Source organism: Callithrix jacchus, chromosome 6 (genome assembly GCF_049354715.1).
Source record: "Callithrix jacchus isolate 240 chromosome 6, calJac240_pri, whole genome shotgun sequence".
NCBI lineage: Eukaryota > Metazoa > Chordata > Mammalia > Primates > Cebidae > Callithrix > Callithrix jacchus.
Window position 1 is genome coordinate 21,652,133 of NC_133507.1, and position 18,635 is coordinate 21,670,767.

Sequence of the window (18,635 nt, forward strand, 5' to 3'; positions counted from 1 at the left end):
GTCTGAGTTTCCTTGCCTTTAAACTGCCCAGGTCCACACCATAGTCTCAGACAACATAAGTACAAGATATAAGTTTAAAAACTGAATCTGTGGCTGGGCATAGTGGCTCATGCCTATAATCACAGCACTTTGAGAGGCGAAGATGGGCAGATCACTTGAGGTCAGGGGTTCAAGACCAGCCTGGCCAACATGGTGAAACCCTGTCTCTACTGAAAATACAAAAATTAGCCAGGTGTGTGATACATGCCTGTAATCCCAGCTCTTCAGGAGGCTGAGGCATGAGACTCACTTGAACCCAGGAGGCGGAGGTTGCAGTGAGCTGAGATTACGCCACTGCACTCCAGCCTGGGAGACAAAGCACAACTCAAAAAGAACTGAATCTGCTCAAGACATTGTCTAAAGGGAATTAGAAAAAAAGAGAAAATCTGACCAGTTCAAGCTGCCACCATCACCTCTTGACGCTTGTGGGCACTCTATAATCACATAAGCAAAAATCACAAGCATTTAATAGAATTGAAAAAATAATGAACTTCCTGTCGTAATATGATACCAAATACAGTATCAAGTAGCTACTTACTAGAAGATGTAAACATCCTATTTTTAGGAAATACATACTTATTTGCAGGAAAGGGTCACGATATATTTAACTTACCCTCCATAGTTCAGTAAAAGCCTTTTGTATGTACACACATACATATCATACATATATACACAGATCAATCAGAAAGCAAACAGGCAAAAAAGGTTAACAGGAAAACGTGGGTTAAAGGTATAAGGCTATTCCCTACACTATTTTTATTTTGGCATTAAGTTTAATTTTTTTTTTTTTTCTAAATAAAAAGTTGTTTAAAGAGAAAACATAGGCCAGGCACAATGGATCACGCCTATAATCCCAGCACTTTGGGAAGCCAAGGCGGGCGGATCACAAGGTCAAGAAATCGAGACCATCCTGGCCAACGTGGTGAAACCCTGTCTCTACTAAAAATATAAAAATTAGCTGGGCATGGTGGCACATGCCTGTAGTCCCCACTACTCGGGAGGCTGAGGCAGAATTGCTTGATCCCAGGAGGCAGAGGTTGCAGTGAGCCGATATCATGCCATTGCCCTCTAGCCTGGCGACAGAGTGAGACTCCATCTCTCAAAAAGAAAGGAGTGAGAGAGAAGAAACATAAGCCAGACATGGTGGGTCACGCCTGTAATCCCAGCACTTTGGGAGGCCAAGGCAGAAGGATCACTGGAATCCGGTAGTTTGAGACCAACCTAGGCAACATAATGAGACCTTGTCTCTACAAAAACTACAAAAATTAGCTGGGCATGGTGGGCTGTGCCTGTAGTCCTAGCTACTCAAGAGGCTGAGTAGGAAGATCACCCGGGAGGTTGAGGCTACAAGTGAGCCAAGATCTTGCCACTGCACTCCAGCCTGGGTAACAGGGCGAGACCCTGTCTCACAGAGAGAGAGAGAGAGAGAGGCAGAGAGAGAAAGAGTGTCTTCATATTAGCCACTAAAGTCCTCTACTCAACAGACTAGAGAACAGAAAAAAATAAATCCGCAGCAGACATGTCCAAGCTGTGCAGGAGGCTGGCTTCCTTACAGCGGCCCCCTGGCCCCTCCTCTGGGTCTGGGAGTGGGGGAGCTAACCCCACAAACTGACACCTCAGAGCCCAAGCGTTCACCCCCACCACAAAGAGGAAGGAACTGAGGACCCCCAAAGTTAAGGGTCCTACCAGGTCTGTCTCTACTATCGGGCCTTCCTCTGCATCCCGCTGCAAGGTCACTGTCAAGGATGAGGGGTGGGGGGCACAGGGACTGGGGAGGAGCAGTGAAGATTTCAAAGACCAAGAATCAGAGCAGAGGGAAGGGGCCCAATCTCCACAGCTGCACCAGAGCAGAACTGACCACAGCAAGCCGGCGGACTCTGGGAAAAGCAGCCAGCAGAATCAGTGGAGATGCAAACTCTGTTTAGCTGTGCTAAAGGAGTATCCTCCAGGACTGCTCTGAATCTTGCACGGATCCCCTATCAGGTTCTCTGCCCTTGGCCTCACCCCCCAGGTTGCTGTCTACATCTGTGTGCTTCAGAAACGCCCACATGTATACAAGGTAGGGAGCCCTACTCATCACAGAATCCTTCAGGTACCTCCACAGGGAGCAGCTAGCTCTCCAGGTCCCTCCAGAAGGTGACAGAGCCACACCCCAAGTTTCAGCCATGTAGTTGGCTGGGCCTTCAGGCTCTCTGGGGTGACTGGAACTCAGGAACAATACGCCAGGGACAGTGGATGGGGACAGGCTGTCTACAGAGTAGGCTGGCTGTAAAGTCCTGGCTCTCTCAATGTCATCTAGCTGTTGCCCTGTGGCCATCTCTGGGCTGGAAGGCTGTGGGGTTCCCCCAAGAAGGAGACTGGGGGAAGAGGCTCAAAGCTGCCGCTCACCCGGTATCCCTATGCTGGTTCAAACTGCACCTGCTGTCACTTCTCCGTGGAGTGCCCTCACTCCTCCCTGCCCGCTGAGCCACTGTGGGCTCACTTCCTGGTCTTCTTGAGGACCCTGCTCCTTCCTCTTTAAGGATGCTTGCCAGGTGCTCTTTCAAAGTGGCCATGCTTGGCCGGGCACGGTGGCTCACACCTGTAATCCCAGCACTTCGGGAGGCTGAGGCAAGCAGATCACTTGATGTCAGTGATGTTCGAGACCAGCCTGGCCAACATGGTGAAATCCCATCCCTACTAAAAACACAAAAGTTAGCCAGGTGGCATTTAATCCCAGCTACCTGGGAGGCTGAGGCAGGAGAACTGCTTGAACCCAGGAGGCGGAGGTTGCAATGAGTCAAGATCCCACCACTGTACTCCAGCCTGGGCAACAGAGTGAGACTCCATCTCCAAAAAAAAAAGAAAAAGGCCAGGCGTGGTGGTTCGTGCCTGTAATCCCAGCACTTTGGGAGGCTGAGGCAGGCAGATCATGAGGTCAGATCGAGGCCATCCTGGCTAACAGAGTGAAACCTGTCTCCACTGAAAATACAAAAAATTAGCAGGGTGTGGTGGCGCACTCACCTGTAGTCCCAGCTACTCGGGAGGCTGAGGCAAGAGAATCACTTGAACCCTGAGGCGGAGGTTGCAGTGAGCCAAGATCACATCACTGCACTCCAGCCTGGGCAACAAAAGCGAGACTCCATCTCAAAAAAAAGAAGTGGCCACGTTCCTGCTGTCTCCCACTCTCAACACAGGCTCCTCGAGGGCGGTGCCAGGCTTACCCGGCCTGCTCGCAAGGTGAAGGGAATTATCAACCAACTAGACGTGCACTAGGTGACAAGCAGAGATTCCAAGAGGCCTCTCTCAGCCCCCTTCTCATCCTCCAGAACCGCCAAATTGCTAGTGACATTCCTGCTTCCTTATTAAGATAAATCAGAAAGAATCAATGCTGACCACCACCCCCACCAAAATCTCTGCAGGAAGGGAAGGCATATTTAGCTGCCGCAGCCCAGGCTTGTTCAGATTTCCCACCATGCTGAGGATGACACTGGATTAGAACCACCCACACAATGAGAGTGACATGTCCCAACTTGCATCTGGCCCACATTTTACAAGAAGCTTGTCTGGCAAGCGAAATGGCCCTCGACACAGGAGCACCTGAGCCAGCACCTGTCAGTGGCGTCCAGCATCCTGGCAGCTGACCTCTCAGTGCAGCCAGCAAGGACGCCCTGGGAAGAGGATGCAGCCATCTTAGGAATGAACGACGGAGAAGCCAGAGGGAGGAGGTCAGCCTGTCTGAGAGTATGTCTGAGATAGAAAGGCATGGGGACACCACCGCCATGTGTCAGAGGAGCCCCTAGAAGATCTGCTTCCATCCAGGGACACAAGAAAAGAACATCTGAAAAACATGGCTTGCTTTTGCAAAAGCATTGATACTTAGGATTATTTGTGTTGTCCGTCCATCCGTCCTTCCCTCCTTCCTTTTTCTTTCTCTTTGCTTTTTGTTTGATTCGGATTCCTGTTCACATAGGCTCCATCCTCACAGATATAGACTCAAGAACTGTTAAAGTGCCCTGGCTTTCAGCACAACACCTTAACTGAAAACTGCCCACAGGCTGCCAATATCGCTTTCCAAACAAAACAAAAATGCTCTGTGAGATGCCCGTTTTTATCACATGCGGTCTGCACTCTGCAAAGAAGAGCACTGACGGTTTATTCAGACTCTTCTGGGGCTGGCTTCCAATGCTGTTTCAGGGACAGTTAGCCTGCAAGTCACTGGCTCGTCTCTGGCTCCTTCCAGGCCTCAGAAGCTCATGATGCCCAGGGTTTCCATATCCACCGCCCAAGCAGCCGTCCATTTACTGATGCTCCTAACAGTTCAGCCTCTCACCCTCGCATCCGAGGAAGCACAGGGTGCCCAGCCATGCAGGCGTCCTCAGTAAGAAGCAGCAGCTGCAAGAAGTCACTGCTATGAGTGGGCTTAGCGAGTGCCATGAGGGCATCCCTGGGGACTCAGAGCTCCCAGGTAGCAGGCCATGTCTGTCTTCCCGTACTCCCTGCTTACCCTGCAGAGTCCTCATGCTGCAAACTGCACAAAAATGCCCTTTGTTTCCAAGACAAGACACCAGCCAAAGCCCTCAGCATTACAGCGGAAATCTCGTGGGTTTCTAATTATACTCCCGAAGGAAGTCTACCCACAACAGGGTGGGAGGCAGGGATTTCTAGAATGCACGTCCACACACCCACAGGGGCACATGTTTTCCACACATAAGAAGTGGGGACAGGGACCTCCCTCTCAGCTGGGAGGCAGGACTGGCAGGAGCAGCGCGTTCTCCCAGCAGTGTGTCTTTGGGCTGCGCCTGTCACAGCTGCTAGGCTGCCTGCCACACACACGGGAGGAAGAGTGTGCATCTGTCTCGTCCTGGGGGACACCTAGAGGGTGTAACAAAAAGCCTCCTGTAATAAACCGGGAATGCACTGAGGCCCAGAGTATCCGCACAACTGCACACTAGGCCAACCAAGCTCAAAACACATGCAGCCGAAACCCAGACGCCTCCTGAAAGAACTGTTTCAAAATCCCAGGGCTCTCCTGTACCCCGGTTAGCTATCATTTCTCCCTTCTAATCAGCCTTTTTAAGTACAGAGTTAGAGACTCATTTCTGTGGAACTCCTCCCTCCCTCCCCAAACTCTGGCCATAGGCACTGGAGGTCTTATCCCCCATTCTGGCTGTATTCTTCTTCCTCTTCATTTCCTACCTGGCTGAAAACCTTGAGAAAACAAGCCTGGCTGATAGGTGCAGGCTCAAAGTCACAAGACGTTATCAGAGAGCTACCTGGGAAATAAGAGGCAGGTTACTGCCTTACTGCCCTGATGCCAAAAACATGAATTTCCTGTTTCCACTCAATCACAAAATAACCCAAAGACACAATTCATGTGATTTCAATGTAGTCTGTTTCCTAGAGAGAACCAAAACATTTGCCTCAGTTATGTCTAAATGGGAAAGACAAGCACCCAATATCTAATATCCAATTTCGCTTGATTTCTGCTTCCCTTCCTTAAGAAGTTTGTGCTGTTTGTGGCTGAAATAAAATCAGAATGTGAATGAATTTATTTATTCTGAAATAAAACTGGAATGTGAACAGATTAGCCACACGCAGACAAGAAGTTCACAAAACATAAGCCAGACATGCAGCGTCTTAAAATCTTTGCTCCTTCACAACTATTGACCCAAAAAGTTGCTCATGATTCCTTGTTTGGGCAGAAAAATGTGCCAACACAGCATGTATAATACAGTCTTATTTCTATTAAAAAGACAACTCCACAAATATGTACTCACACACACTCTAGTGGTTACTGTTAAGTCGTGGATTATAGGTAATTGTATCTTTCCTGTTTATTATCTGTACTTCCTACAACTTAAGCTTACCTCTGTAATAAGAAAAGCCAGTACCACTTAGTCTTTCTAAACAGTCCATCGTCTTTAGGCTTGAGGACTGTAGTGGTTGTGTCTAGTGACTCACCTCCAAATTCATTCACATTCCGATTTTATTTCAGTCACAAACAGCACAAACTTCTTAAGGAAGGGAAGCAGAAATCAAGTGAAACTGGATATTAGATATTGGGTGCATTGGCTCATATCCTGTAATCCCAGCACTTTGGGAGGCAGAGGTGGGCGGATGGCCTGAGCTCAGGAGTTTGAGACCAGCCTGGGCAACATGGCAAAACCTCGTCTCTACAAAAAATACAAAAATTGGTTGGGCATGGTGGCGCACACCTGCAGTTCCAGCTACTTGGGGGGCTGAGTCAGGAGGACGGCTTGAGCCCCGGGGGTCAAGGCTGCAGGGGGCTGAGATCGCACCACTGCACTCCAGCCTGGTCAACAGAGAGAGACCCTGTCTCGAAAATAAAAATAAAGAATGGGAAGGGGACCATGCCTGCCCATGTTACAAAGATTAAAAGATAATAAGAGGATGTTTGGGAGGCCGAGGTGGGTGGATCACGAGGTCAAGCGATCGAGACCATCCTGGTCAACATGGTGAAACCCCATCTCTACTAAAAAATACAAAAAATTAGCTGGGCGTTGTGGTGCACGCCTGTAATCCCAGCTACTCGAGAGGCTGAGGCAGGAGAATTGCCTGAACCCAGGAGGCGGAGGTTGCGGTGAGCCGAGATCGCGCCATTGCACTCCAGCCTGGGTAACAAGAGCGAAACTCCGTCTCAAAAAAAAAGGAAGAGGATGTTGTGAACAACTTTAAGACAGCACATTTGAAAATTTAGATGAAAAGGCCAAAAATCCCAGAAAAAAATCAACCAATCAAAACTGACCCAAAAAAGAAATAAAGACTACATTATCCTGTAACTATTCAAAGAATTAAACATCGATAGTTTTTTTTTTAATTGCTGCACAAAGAAAGCAACAGGCCCAGCCAGTTTTAGCATGCTGTACTAAACATTTAGGAACCAAATGGGTCCGATATGATATGCCCTCTTCCAGAGAAAAGGAAAATAAGGAGCATGCCCGAATTCATTTGAAGAGGCTAGAAAACTTTTACCAAAGCCTGACAAGGATAATACAAAATAGGAAAATGATAGGTCAGACCTCAGCCCTTCAGAGACACAAGAAAGCCCTAAACAAAACCTTAGCAAATGGAATGCAGCCCAACATGCCCTCTTCTATCTCAGAAATGCTGATTTAATATTAGAAAATTAATGAATATATCGATGGGCATGGTGGCTCATGCCTGTAATCCCAGCACTTTGGGGGCCTGAGGTGGGTGGATTGCCTGAGGTCAGGAGTTCGAGACCAGCCTGGCCAATATGGTAAAACCACGTCTCTAGTTAAAAAAAAAAAAAAGCCAGGCAGAGTGGTGCACGCCTGTAGTCCCAGCTACTCGGGAGGCTGATGCACAAGAATTGCTTGAATTCAGAAGGTGGAGGTTGCAGTGAGCTGAGATCATGCCATTGCATTCCAGCCTGGGAAACAGAGTAGGACTCTGTCCAAAACAAAAGAAAATTAATGAATATAAATTTGCCACTGTAACAGATTAAAGGAAAAAGTCTGAACTTCTCAATAGAGCTAGAAAAGCATCTAATAGGATTTAGCATCAGCAAATGAAGAATAGAGGGGAACTTCCTGATGGAGGAAGAAATCCACAAAAATTCTCCAGCAAACACTACTCTAAGTGGTGAAATGTTGAAAGCATGTCCTTTGACATCAATAACAAGACAGGATGCCTGTTATCATCACTTGTTTTTGAGACAGAGTTTCTCTCTCATTGCCCACGCTACACTGCAATGGCAAGATCTCGGCTCACTGCAGCCTCCACCTCCCTGATTCAAGCAACTCTCCTGCCCCAGCCTCCCAGGTAGCTGGGATTACAGGCCCCTGTCACCACGCCTGGCTAATTTCTTGTATTTTTAGTAGAGATGGGGTTTCACCATGTTGATTAGGCTAGTCTCCAACTCCTGACCTCAGGTGATCCTCCAGCCTCCACCTCCTAAAGTGCGAGGATTATAGGCATGAGCCACCTCGCCCAGCCTGGTGTCAGAAGTGGCATCACTTCTGTTTAACAATGACTTTGTGGCCAAGAGTACCAAAAGGCAAAAGGAGAGAGAAACTGTTTAAGGACTTGGGAGCAGGGACAGGGACTCTTCTTAGTCTCAGATGACATGTCTACACAGAAAACCCAGATTCCACATGTATCCTACAAGAATTAATGAAAGTTTAGCAAAGTTGCTGAATTTTTTTTAAATCAGTATCTTTAAAAAAAAATAACTGCCATAAACAAAAAGTTTTAAAATGATATTTTTTCAAAGACATCAGAGACAAAGTCATGAATCGTGAGGTGGCAGTTTGCGGAGAAATCTGTTTCTGACACTGTCCCCAAAGTGGCAGCAGAGAGAACTTGGCCGCCCCGGAAGTAGAAACCCAGGCATGGAGATTGGTCAGTGGGACAGAGGGGCGCTTTATACGGCGATGGTCTGGAGCGGGAATCTAACACAGAGGGATTTATTTCTGCTCAGAATAGGGGCAGAGAAGACACTGCTAAGGTGCTTCAGGGAGCTAACACGATTCCTGTATTAAAAACCACCAAGAATTGAAAGGCCCTGTGCTGTGGCTGTGTCAGATGGACATGAAATGCACATCATTAAAGCCACCACTGAAAATGCCCCAGAGCACGCTTGGAACCAGGTGTCTCACTTACTTTTGCCCTTGCAACGCGCCAGCCAGCAAGCTCACCTGGACGTTCAAAAAACAAACTTGGACTTGTCTGTTACCTTTAACACCTACCAGGTGGTTCAAATTTTTTTTTCAATAAATATTACTTATTTTCATTGTCTCAAAATATTTCTTTTCTTTATTATACTTTTAAGTTCTGGGGTACATGAGCAGAACGTGAAGGTTTGTTACACAGGTATACACGTGCCATTGATGGTTTGCTGTATGCATCAACCGGTCATCTACATTAGGTGCATCTCCTAATGCTGTCCCTTCCCTAGCCTCCCATCCCCTGACAAGCCCCAGCGTGTGATGTTCCCCTCCCTGTGTCCATGTGTTCTCATTGTTCAACTCCCACTTATGAGTGAGAACATGCACTGTTTGGTTTTCTGTTCTGTTACTTTGCTGAGAATGATAGTTTTCAGGTTCATCCATGTCCCTGCAAAGGACACAAACTCATCCTTTTTTATGGCTACATTTTCTTTATCCAGTCTATCTTCGATGGGCATTTGGGTTGGTTCCAAGTCTTTGCTATTGTGAATAGTGCCACAATAAACATACGTGTGCATGTGTCTTTATAGTAGAATGACTATATTATATCCTTTGGGTATATACCCAGTAATGAGATTGCTGGGTCAAATGGTATTTCTAGTTCCAGATCCTTGAGGAATCGCCACACTGTCTTCCACAATGGTTGAACTAATTTACACTCAACCAACAGTGTAAAAGTGTTCCTATCACTGGTCATTAGAGAAATGCAAATCAAAGCCACACTGAGATACCATCTCGTGCCAGTTAGAGTGGCGATCATTAAAAAGTCAGGTGGTTCAATTTAATTGTTTATGTTTAGTGGTGAGTTTCACCGCCAGCAGCAATGCCAATATGGTACTCATTGTCAGCCCAGAAAAGGAACTCGCTCCATTATTTGAAGAACAGAGACAAGCTGTGGAAGTTTCTTAATCTGACACTAGTTTTAATGTGTGCCTTATCTTCATTATACCAATATCAATCCAGCAACCAGGCCACAGGAATACTGACATCTATGCATGCAGGGAAAGGCCCTTTTTCCCACCTTCTAGTAAACAGTCTATATAGAGAATTTCTGAGCAGATTGATTGCTATATTTCCTTGTTTAGGGTCTTCTCTTATTTCATGGGATGTGGAGATACCACGAAAACAGTTCCATCTATCATGGTTCTCATGAAGTTAGTTCAGTCACCAAAGATTGATGAGATGCTGTTCAGTGGCTCAGAATCAAAACAGTACATTGATCCACTGCAACCACTAAGTGCTCCCTATTGTACAACATGCCTCGCTCTGCAGGAGGAAGCAGGCTCTTTTGATTGCGAATAGTAATGAGGACATGGTTTTCTTCACATTATATTTTACTACTTTGTATTGAATGTGAGACAGATGAAATGACATAGTGATAAAATCAATACAATCGCTAACTTTCCTATGTATACAATCATCCCTTGGTATCCTCAGAGAATTGGTTCCCAGACCTCCCGCAAAGACAAAATCCACAGATGCTCAAGTCTTTTATATCAAATGGTGGAGGATCTGCATGTATCCTATACACATTCTCTAGTATACTTTAAATCATCTCGGGATATTCCTAATGCCTAATACAATGTAAATAGTTCCTATACTGTATTGTTTTTTGAATTTGTATTATTTTCATTGTTGCATTGTTTTTCCTTCTTTCTAAAATTTTCTTTCTTTCTTTTTTTTTTTTTTGAGACAGGGTCTTGCTCTGTTGCCCAGGCTGGAGTGCAGTGGCATGCTCACGGGTCACTGCAGCCTTCACCTCTCAGACCCCAGTGATCCTCCCACCTCAGCCTCCCAAGTAGCCGGGGCTACAGGAATACACTAGCATGCCTGACTAATTTTTTTTTTTTTTTAAACCTGTGTTTTCACCATGTGGTCCAGGCTGGTCTCAAACTCCAGAGCTCAAGAGATCTGCACTTGTCAGCTTCTCAAAATGCTGAGATTACAAGCATGAGCCACCATGCCCACCCCCAAATATTTTCAATTTGTGGTTGGTTGAACCTGCAGATGTGGAATCCTCAGGTACAGAGGGCTAACTGTGTATAATTCTGTGGTATGGATAAATATTACTAATTGATTTGATTCTTTTCAAAGGGTGCTGCCCCTTTGCCTAAAATGCAAATTATAGCTAGCGGGATTTTTCTCCCACTCTGCTCTCCATAACCAGTCAGTTTTAATGCTTTCAAGTTCTTTATAAGATTTCGGTATGATTCGCTAACAAACTCAGCTTCCAAAACCAATATGTATGTAAACATTATAATACAGTCATTTTTTTCAGACATGAGTATAAATAAAAGAGTACTTTAAAGTAAAAAATATACATATCAAACTGTAAGACACCTATGAGAATATATCTAACAAAAATGTACAAAACATGTATACATACATTTCTGAAAGTACTGAAAGACATTTTTTAAATCCCTAATAAATGGAAAATCCTTCCATATTCATGAATTGGAAAAGTCAGTGTAAAAGTGCTGATTCTCCCTAAACTGATCTACAGGTAATGCAGCTCCAATCAAAATCCCAAACACTGTCTTGTTGAACCTGACAACTGCTTTATGCAGAAGGGCCAAGGATGGCCAAGGCTGTGCTGAGGAACGGTGGAAGGCTTGCCTTCCCAGACAGGCAGAAGCCACAGAATTGGGGAGCCCAGATAGGGACCAGCCTGGATTTCTGCTCCACTTTTACTACTAACTAGGATCTTGGCCAACCAATGCCCCTTCTCTGGGTCTTTGCAACCTCATCTCAAAACTATGCTCATCCTCAGTTCTTCCATTAAGAAGCTCACATATTAAAAGTACATCCCAAAATGATCTGAAAACCCACACTATAATCCTAAAGTCACAAAGTCATTCTGACTTTCCTAGAGAAAACCTTTAGGAAACACACCTGCTGTTAGAGCTCATCGGTAAACTCCATCCAAGCAGGAATGCCATCCACCCAACCACCCACGTCCTCAGCTACTGACGTAAGCAAGGCTGAAAGAAAAGTTGCTGTTTGGGTGCCCAGTGTGTGGCACACACAGCTAGTAGCCGGACCCCCCACAAGCAGTGGACAACTAGCTTGTTGTCTGAAGCACAACCCTCCTTTCCTTCTTTAAAGGTGACTTCACGTTCTCATTTGAGAAAAGAAATAGGCATTTCTCTGCTGGGTTTCTGGGTGCTTTGTGTTCTAGGAAGGGATCAAATACGGTTTGTCTGTGTCTCCACCCAAATCTCAACTTGAATTGTAGCTCCCACAATTCCCACGTGTTGTTGGAGGAACCCAGCAGGTAACTGAATCATGGGGACAGGTCTTCTCATGCTGTTCTTGTCCTGACTGTGAATAAGTCTCACAAGATCTGATGGTTTTATAAGGGGAAGTTCCCCTTCACAAGCTCTCTTGCCTGCCATCATCCATATAAGATGTGACTTTGCTCCTCCTTGCCTTCTGCCATGATTGTGAGGCCTCCACAGCCCTGTGGAACTGCGAGTCAATTAAACCTCTTTCCTTTATAAACGACCCAGTCCCAGGTATGTCTTTATTAGCAGCATGAAAACGGACTCATACAAGATCAGAGCAGGTCTCTCCATGTGCAGAACACCCCAGGGCCCAATGCTTAACCAAAACACAACACATGGACACCATAGCTGGCCTCGAGGTCCCACCAACTCAATGTCCAAGACCAAGGAGGAGGCCTCCATCCCACCCTGTACCTGTATTTGATGTCGAATACTGTGGAGTCCTCATCCTCATCATCCTCCTCGTTCAGCGGCGCCATTTCCACTCGCTCGGCTGGAGTGGTGATGATATCATACTTGCGGGTCTTCTTTAACCTCTTTCCCGACCTGCAGGAGAAGAAGCACATTGGTGAGAACGCAGCTGGGAGAGAGAGAGCCCCTGGGCCCAAGCCCCAGAGGACCTGAGAGCAACTTAGGAGCCGGTGGTAAGTCAGGTTTCCTTCCTCCATCTGAGAGCATGAGGATCTGACAGAAAGAAACCACGCTGCTGCCTCCAGGCTGGCTGCTGAGACTGTGCCCAGGAGATTCAGTTAACACCCTGCTGCCCCATTTATGGCCATGGGGCCTTGAGTGAGTGACCAACCTCACGAACCTTTAAAGCAGAACTTACTGTGAGCATTGAGCACTAAAAGCTCAGTAAGCAAGATACGTAATACGGAAACGCAATATATTTTGTTTTGTTTGTTTGTTTTGAGATGGAGTCTCCCACTGTCGATGGAGCTGGAGTGCAATGGCATGATCTTGGCTCACCGCAACCTCTGCCTCTTGGGTTCAAGTAATTCTCCTGTCTCAGACTCCTGAGTAGCTGGAATTACAGGCACCTGCCACCACGCCCAGCTAATTTTTTTTTTTTTTTTTTTTGTATTTTTAGTAGAGACAGGTTTCACTATGTTGGCCAGGCTGGTCTCAAACTCCTGACCTCGTGATCCACCCACCTCAGCCTCCCAAAGTGCTGGGATTATAGGCGTGAGCCCGGCCACAAATGCAATATTTTAAAAAGGCAAACTTCATGCTTTAAAAAGTCCCCAAAGACCGAGATGTGCAATGAGGACGGGGTTTGTCACAGCCTGGCGCTTGAGGGCACCAGCCTATGGGTCAGCCAGGGGAGATCTGGGTCAGAAACGGGCTGCTCTATGCTTATGTGATCGGGGCAAGTCAGTTCATCTCCCTGAGCTTCCATTCCCTCGCAAGTCAAATTGGATAGGAACAGCCTTCCTCGCAGGTGAGGCAGCCCTGCATGAGGTGATGCACTTAGGCCTGCACACAGCAGGTCTTGGCAAAAGTCACTATTAGGAATGACAATAAAGAGACCTTAAACATGCTGCCTCATTTCCCCTAGGACAAGGCCTTATGGAAACAGGTCAATTTTGTTACCATCATGAGGATTCATGAGGAAAATGGTTACAACACTACAGTGCTTTGGTTTGGTTTTGCTGTTTTGTTTTGTTTTTTAAAGACAGGGTCTCATTCTATCACCCAGGCTGGAGGGCAGTGGTGCAATCATAGCTCACTGCAGCCTCCACCTCCTGAGCTTATGCAATCCTTTTGCCTCAGCCTCCTGAAAAGCTGGGACTAAAGGTGCACACCACCACACCTGGCTGGGATTTTTGTTTCTAACTGTAGTAGAGAAGAGGTCTTGTTATGTTGCCCAGGCTGGTCTTGCACTGAACTCAAGTGATCCTCCCGCCTTCCTCTCAGAGTGCTGAGATGACAGGTGTGGGCCACGATGCCAGACCTAACACCATGTTCTTATCTTTAGGATGGTACAGGATCACCATGAGCTGCAGAGAAAGCGCTGACACAAGTCACTTCAGTCTCTAGCCTAAGACTCTGCACAAAGGTTACGACACATATCAGCACATGGCTAGAAGGTCTAGGATGCCGCCGGTAATAACACTCTTTTTTTTTTTTTTTTTTGAGACGGAGTTTCGCTCTTGTTACCCAGGCTGGAGTGCAACGGCGCGATCTCGGCTCACCGCAACCTCCGCCTCCTGGGTTCAGGCAATTCTCCTGCCTCAGCCTCCCGAGTAGCTGGGGGAATAACACTCTTAATGTGATGATTGAGGTTCTCTGTGTTTGTTCCTCCAATCTCTTGAATTTCTTCCTAATTGCTTTGTATTTGCTGGTGTCCCTCCTTTTTCAGAATATTTGATACTGTTTATGAGAAATCAGTCAACCCAGAAAGCCATAAACAGGGCACCGAAGAATCAGGTTCCCTACACATTCTTCTCGTGGACCGTAAACTATTCCCGAGTGAAGACCACATCAAAGACACATGAGACATCTCTTTGTCTTCAGCACAGAGAAACTCTCCAGTAAGCTGTTGAAATGGATAAAAACAGAACTTCACTTTCAGATTTTTAAAAAATCTCTTGGCAACAGCAACTTGGTCTTGTCTTAGCTGCTATGATTTACCAAAGTGTCACGTCACTGACATGAAAAGTTTCAATACTGTGTCTTTGGCCTAAAGCAACCTAGACAAGCCAGAGTGCGCCTTCTCATGGTTCCTTGGGTGGAGAAAAGGCGTAAGATTATGGAAGAGGGGGAATAATCAACTGTAAAGTCTGATGATACCCAAGCCTCATCACAAAGCATTTTTCTTCCCTGCTTTTATCACAGGTATGCACACACGCACAGGCACAGACATGCGTGTGAATCTACCTGGATTCTGAATGAAGGATAAGGCAAGAGTGCAAATGCCAAGCTTGGCAGTAACAGGATAAACCAAAGGGGCACAGCCAGTCACCTTGCCAGTAGCCCTGGGACAACAGTATTTAAGAAGCAGGCTTTGTGTGGGACTTAAATGCTAACTTTATAAACAGTAGGCTCCACGTTCTCTCCTCAATAGATTCTTCTGTCCACCTCCCTCCAAAGGAATAAAATAAATCTCCACAGTCTGTCCTAGGTGACTTATAATCCCAGACCAACTCCATTTCAACACTGGAAGTGGGAAAGTTAAGACCAGAAGTGGCTCCGAATGCCACAAATGATCCAAGACAAAACCTCAAGGAAAACCACCTGTCCTCAAGCCTTGGAGACCAGGGTCAAACTCCCGACATACACACCTTTCTTGGGAAGACAGCCCTAAATCTCCGTCCAGACAAGTTGTGGCTGTCTGGCAGGAGAGCTTGACCTTTGCAAAGGGGCAAGGCTGGGCTATCCATTTCTGACACATGCCTGAACGAGCATCTGGAGCAGCAGAAAATGAAATATGCTGCAAACCCAAGGACATGAGAAAGCCCCCTGTGGACCCTCAAAAAAAACACACCCAGATGGCTTCAGGCTGAGGAGTCATAGTCATGTTTGCGACTCTTTTCTGGCTTTTGCAAAGCCCAGAAAATGCAAAATCGGATTAGCAAATCTCATTGCGTACTGGAACTTGATGCCTCATGTAGCCATTGGCCCTGGGGCAGGATTGGTGGAAGACAGTGGGAGAAGGCTCTGGAGGCTCTGACTTCAGCCCTGCCTCTCGGGAATGAATCCCCACCACCTATGAAATCACTTTTCTTCTCTATAATTTTATCATTCATGTATAGAGTCTTACAATAAGAAAATTAGCCTGCTGAGCTAAAATGAGGCCCTTGAACATCAGCCCACGTGAGAAGCAGGAGAGGTGCACCAGCAACTAGATCGCTGTGACCCATGATGCTTTAGTGCAGCCTCTGCAGCCATGCGATCCAGGAAATTAAGAATCCGGAGATTATACCAAAGGTGTGATGGTCAGTGCTCTAGGACTTGAGTGGGCCACAGGGTGCCCAGACATTTGGTCACACAGCCTCACTGTGTCTGCAAGGACGGACCTGGATGAGATTCACAGCAGAATCAGTGGGCCCTGAGTACAGCAGATGGCCCTCCCAGCCACTCAGTTGAAAGCCTGAATAGAACAAAAAGGCAGACCCTTCTCTCAAGGAGTAAGGAGAACTCCTCCTGTCTAACTGCCGTCCAACTGAGACATCAGTGTTTTTCCTGCCTTTGGACTCAAACTAAAACATTAGCTCTTTGTGTGTCTGCAGCTTGTCAGCTTGTCTGCATTTAGGCTGGACCTTATACCATCAGCCCTCATGGGTCTCCAGCTTACAGATGGAAGATCTTGGGACCTGTCAGCCTACATAATCACATCAGCTGATTCCTTATAAGAAGGTTCTCTCTTTCTCCTTCTCTCTCTCTTCTCTCTCTTACTCTCTCGTTGTCTCTCCACATACACACATACACACACACACACCCTACTGATGCTGTTTCCGTAAGGATTAGACTCCTTCCCTAATACAAAAGGAGTCCTCATGCATACTTCAAATGTCAGTTTTGACATAATGAGCTGGAGAAATTATATTTCAAACAACCAACTCTCTGAGACACAACTCCCCTTACAAAAGAAGAGTGATTTCTGCTGTTTCCACTGCTGGGTGTGTTAATAGGGATAAAACTGAGACTCTTGAGAAATTTAAAGACACTGAGACACGTTCCCAGCTGAGGTGCACCTGCTGTGTTGACAAGGGTCTCCTCATATGGAGGGTGGGAAACCTTGCAGCGTAAAAATGGAGTTGGGGTACAGGGATGGGGCAGTGGGATTGGGGGTGTGGGAAATCTTCATATATTTCTTTTTTTCTCTTTTCTTTTATTTATTTATTTATTTATTTTTATTTTTATTTTTTTTTGAGAAAAAGTCTTGCTCTATAGCCCAGGCAGGAGTGCAGTGGCACAATCTTGGCTCACTGCAATCGCCGCATCCCGGGTTCAAGCAATTCTCCCTGCCTCAGCCTCTGGAGCACCTGGGATTACAGGCACCTGCCACCACACCCAGCTAATTTTTGTATTTTTAGTCGAGATAGGGTTTCTTCATGTTTGCCAGGCTGATCTCGAACTCCTGACCTCAGCCTCCCAAAGTGCTAGGATTACAGGCGTGAGCTGCCACACCCAGCACATTTCTCAAATTAAAAGGAGAATTCTTCCTTCACTAACTGTGCAGCAGTCAGAAGCCAGGAAGTTTAGGACCAAAGTCGATGAGCATTTTCCACATACCTTCAGATCCGCAAGCCTGGCAGAGACCGGGGGGCTCAGAGAACAGTGCAGTTCTGCCTCAGAGAGACAGAATGTGAGAAAGTGGGAAAACGAAGCATATTCAAAGTCTGGCTCTCTCTTCTCTAAGTGTAGATTTTTTAACATGTCTTTTTAAATAATAATTCACTAGGCTACTAGGCTGGGCACAGTGGCTCACACCTATAATCCCAGCACTCTGGGAGGCTGAGGTGGGGGATCACTTGAGGCAAGGAGTTAGAAACCAGACTGGCCAACATAGCGAGACCACCACCTCTACAAAAACCAGAAAAAAAAAACCTAGCCAGGTGTGGTGATACACGCCTGTGGTCCCAGCTACTCAGGAGCCTGAGGTGGGAGGATCACTTGATTCCAGGATCCAGTGAGGCTTCAGTGAGCCATGATCATCCCACTGCACTCCAGCCTGAGTAACAGAGTAAGACCTTGTCTCTAAAAAAAAAAATCAGTAACAATAATAATAATAAATAATAGGCTGGATGCCATGGCTCACACCTGTAATCCCAACACTTTGAGAGGCCAAAGTAGGCATATCACATGAGGTCAGGAGTTTGAGACAAGCCTGGCTAACATAGTGAAACCCCATCTCTACCAAAAAATACAAAAATTAGCTGGGTGTTGTGGCATGCACCCGTAGTCAGCTACTCGGGAGGCTAAGGCAGGAGAATCACTTGAACTCAGGGGACGGAGGTTGCAGCGAACTGAGATCACACCACCATACTCCAGCCGGGGTGACAGAGTGAGACACTGTCTCAAAATAATAATAAAATAGTCCCTAAAAGTTGAACTTTTCCTGGGTGCCAGTTAAGCAATTTACATTTGTGATCAAATGCAAAATATCTAAAGACACGTGCTGCTGGTATTCCTGCCTTACAGCTGAGAGACTGAGGCTCAGGGAGGCTGACTTGCCCACAGCTATGTAGCTAATTAGTGGCAGAGCTAGGGTTTGAAGCAGGCAGTTTGACCAGGAGAATCGTAGTAGGGTCTCCTTCCCAGGTAATCAAGTGAAAGTACCACACAACTACCCATGATCCGAAATGCGCCACTGAGACAAGCGAGCACGAGGCTTGAGAGTATAGACCATGGAATCAACCCAGGAAAATCACAGGGCAAAGGGAGCACATATGACCCTTGACAGGTCGAGGGGGTGCTCTAGCTCAGACCACCCCAACAGGTGGCCTTCAGCCATCCCTGGCGTGCCCAAAGGCAAGGCCCCAGCTCTGCCACTCCCACTCACTCCCACCCAAGAGCCCCACTCCATGCCATAACGCACTTCACGGCCACTGGACTTTAGCACTAAAAAACTCTTGGCCCTTCCTCATCACACTTTCTGAAAAATGTCACTTGG

The 18,635-nt window shown here is 46.6% G+C and overlaps 1 protein-coding gene across 12 annotated transcripts in view; it reads right to left on the reverse strand.

The window, feature by feature from the left end:
• Positions 1-18,635, reverse strand: part of FAM174B (family with sequence similarity 174 member B) — a 66,474-nt gene that overhangs the window by 27,880 nt on the left and 19,959 nt on the right. For all 12 annotated transcript variants that reach the window (XR_008482027.2, XR_013518722.1, XR_004744404.3 and 9 more), the window contains one exon: positions 12,431-12,562. Coding sequence is in view for 2 of the 12 variants with exons in the window: in XM_008998361.4 (XP_008996609.1) it covers positions 12,431-12,562 (132 nt within the window). In the remaining 10 variants the exon portion in view is untranslated. The remainder of the gene's footprint in view (positions 1-12,430; positions 12,563-18,635) is intronic.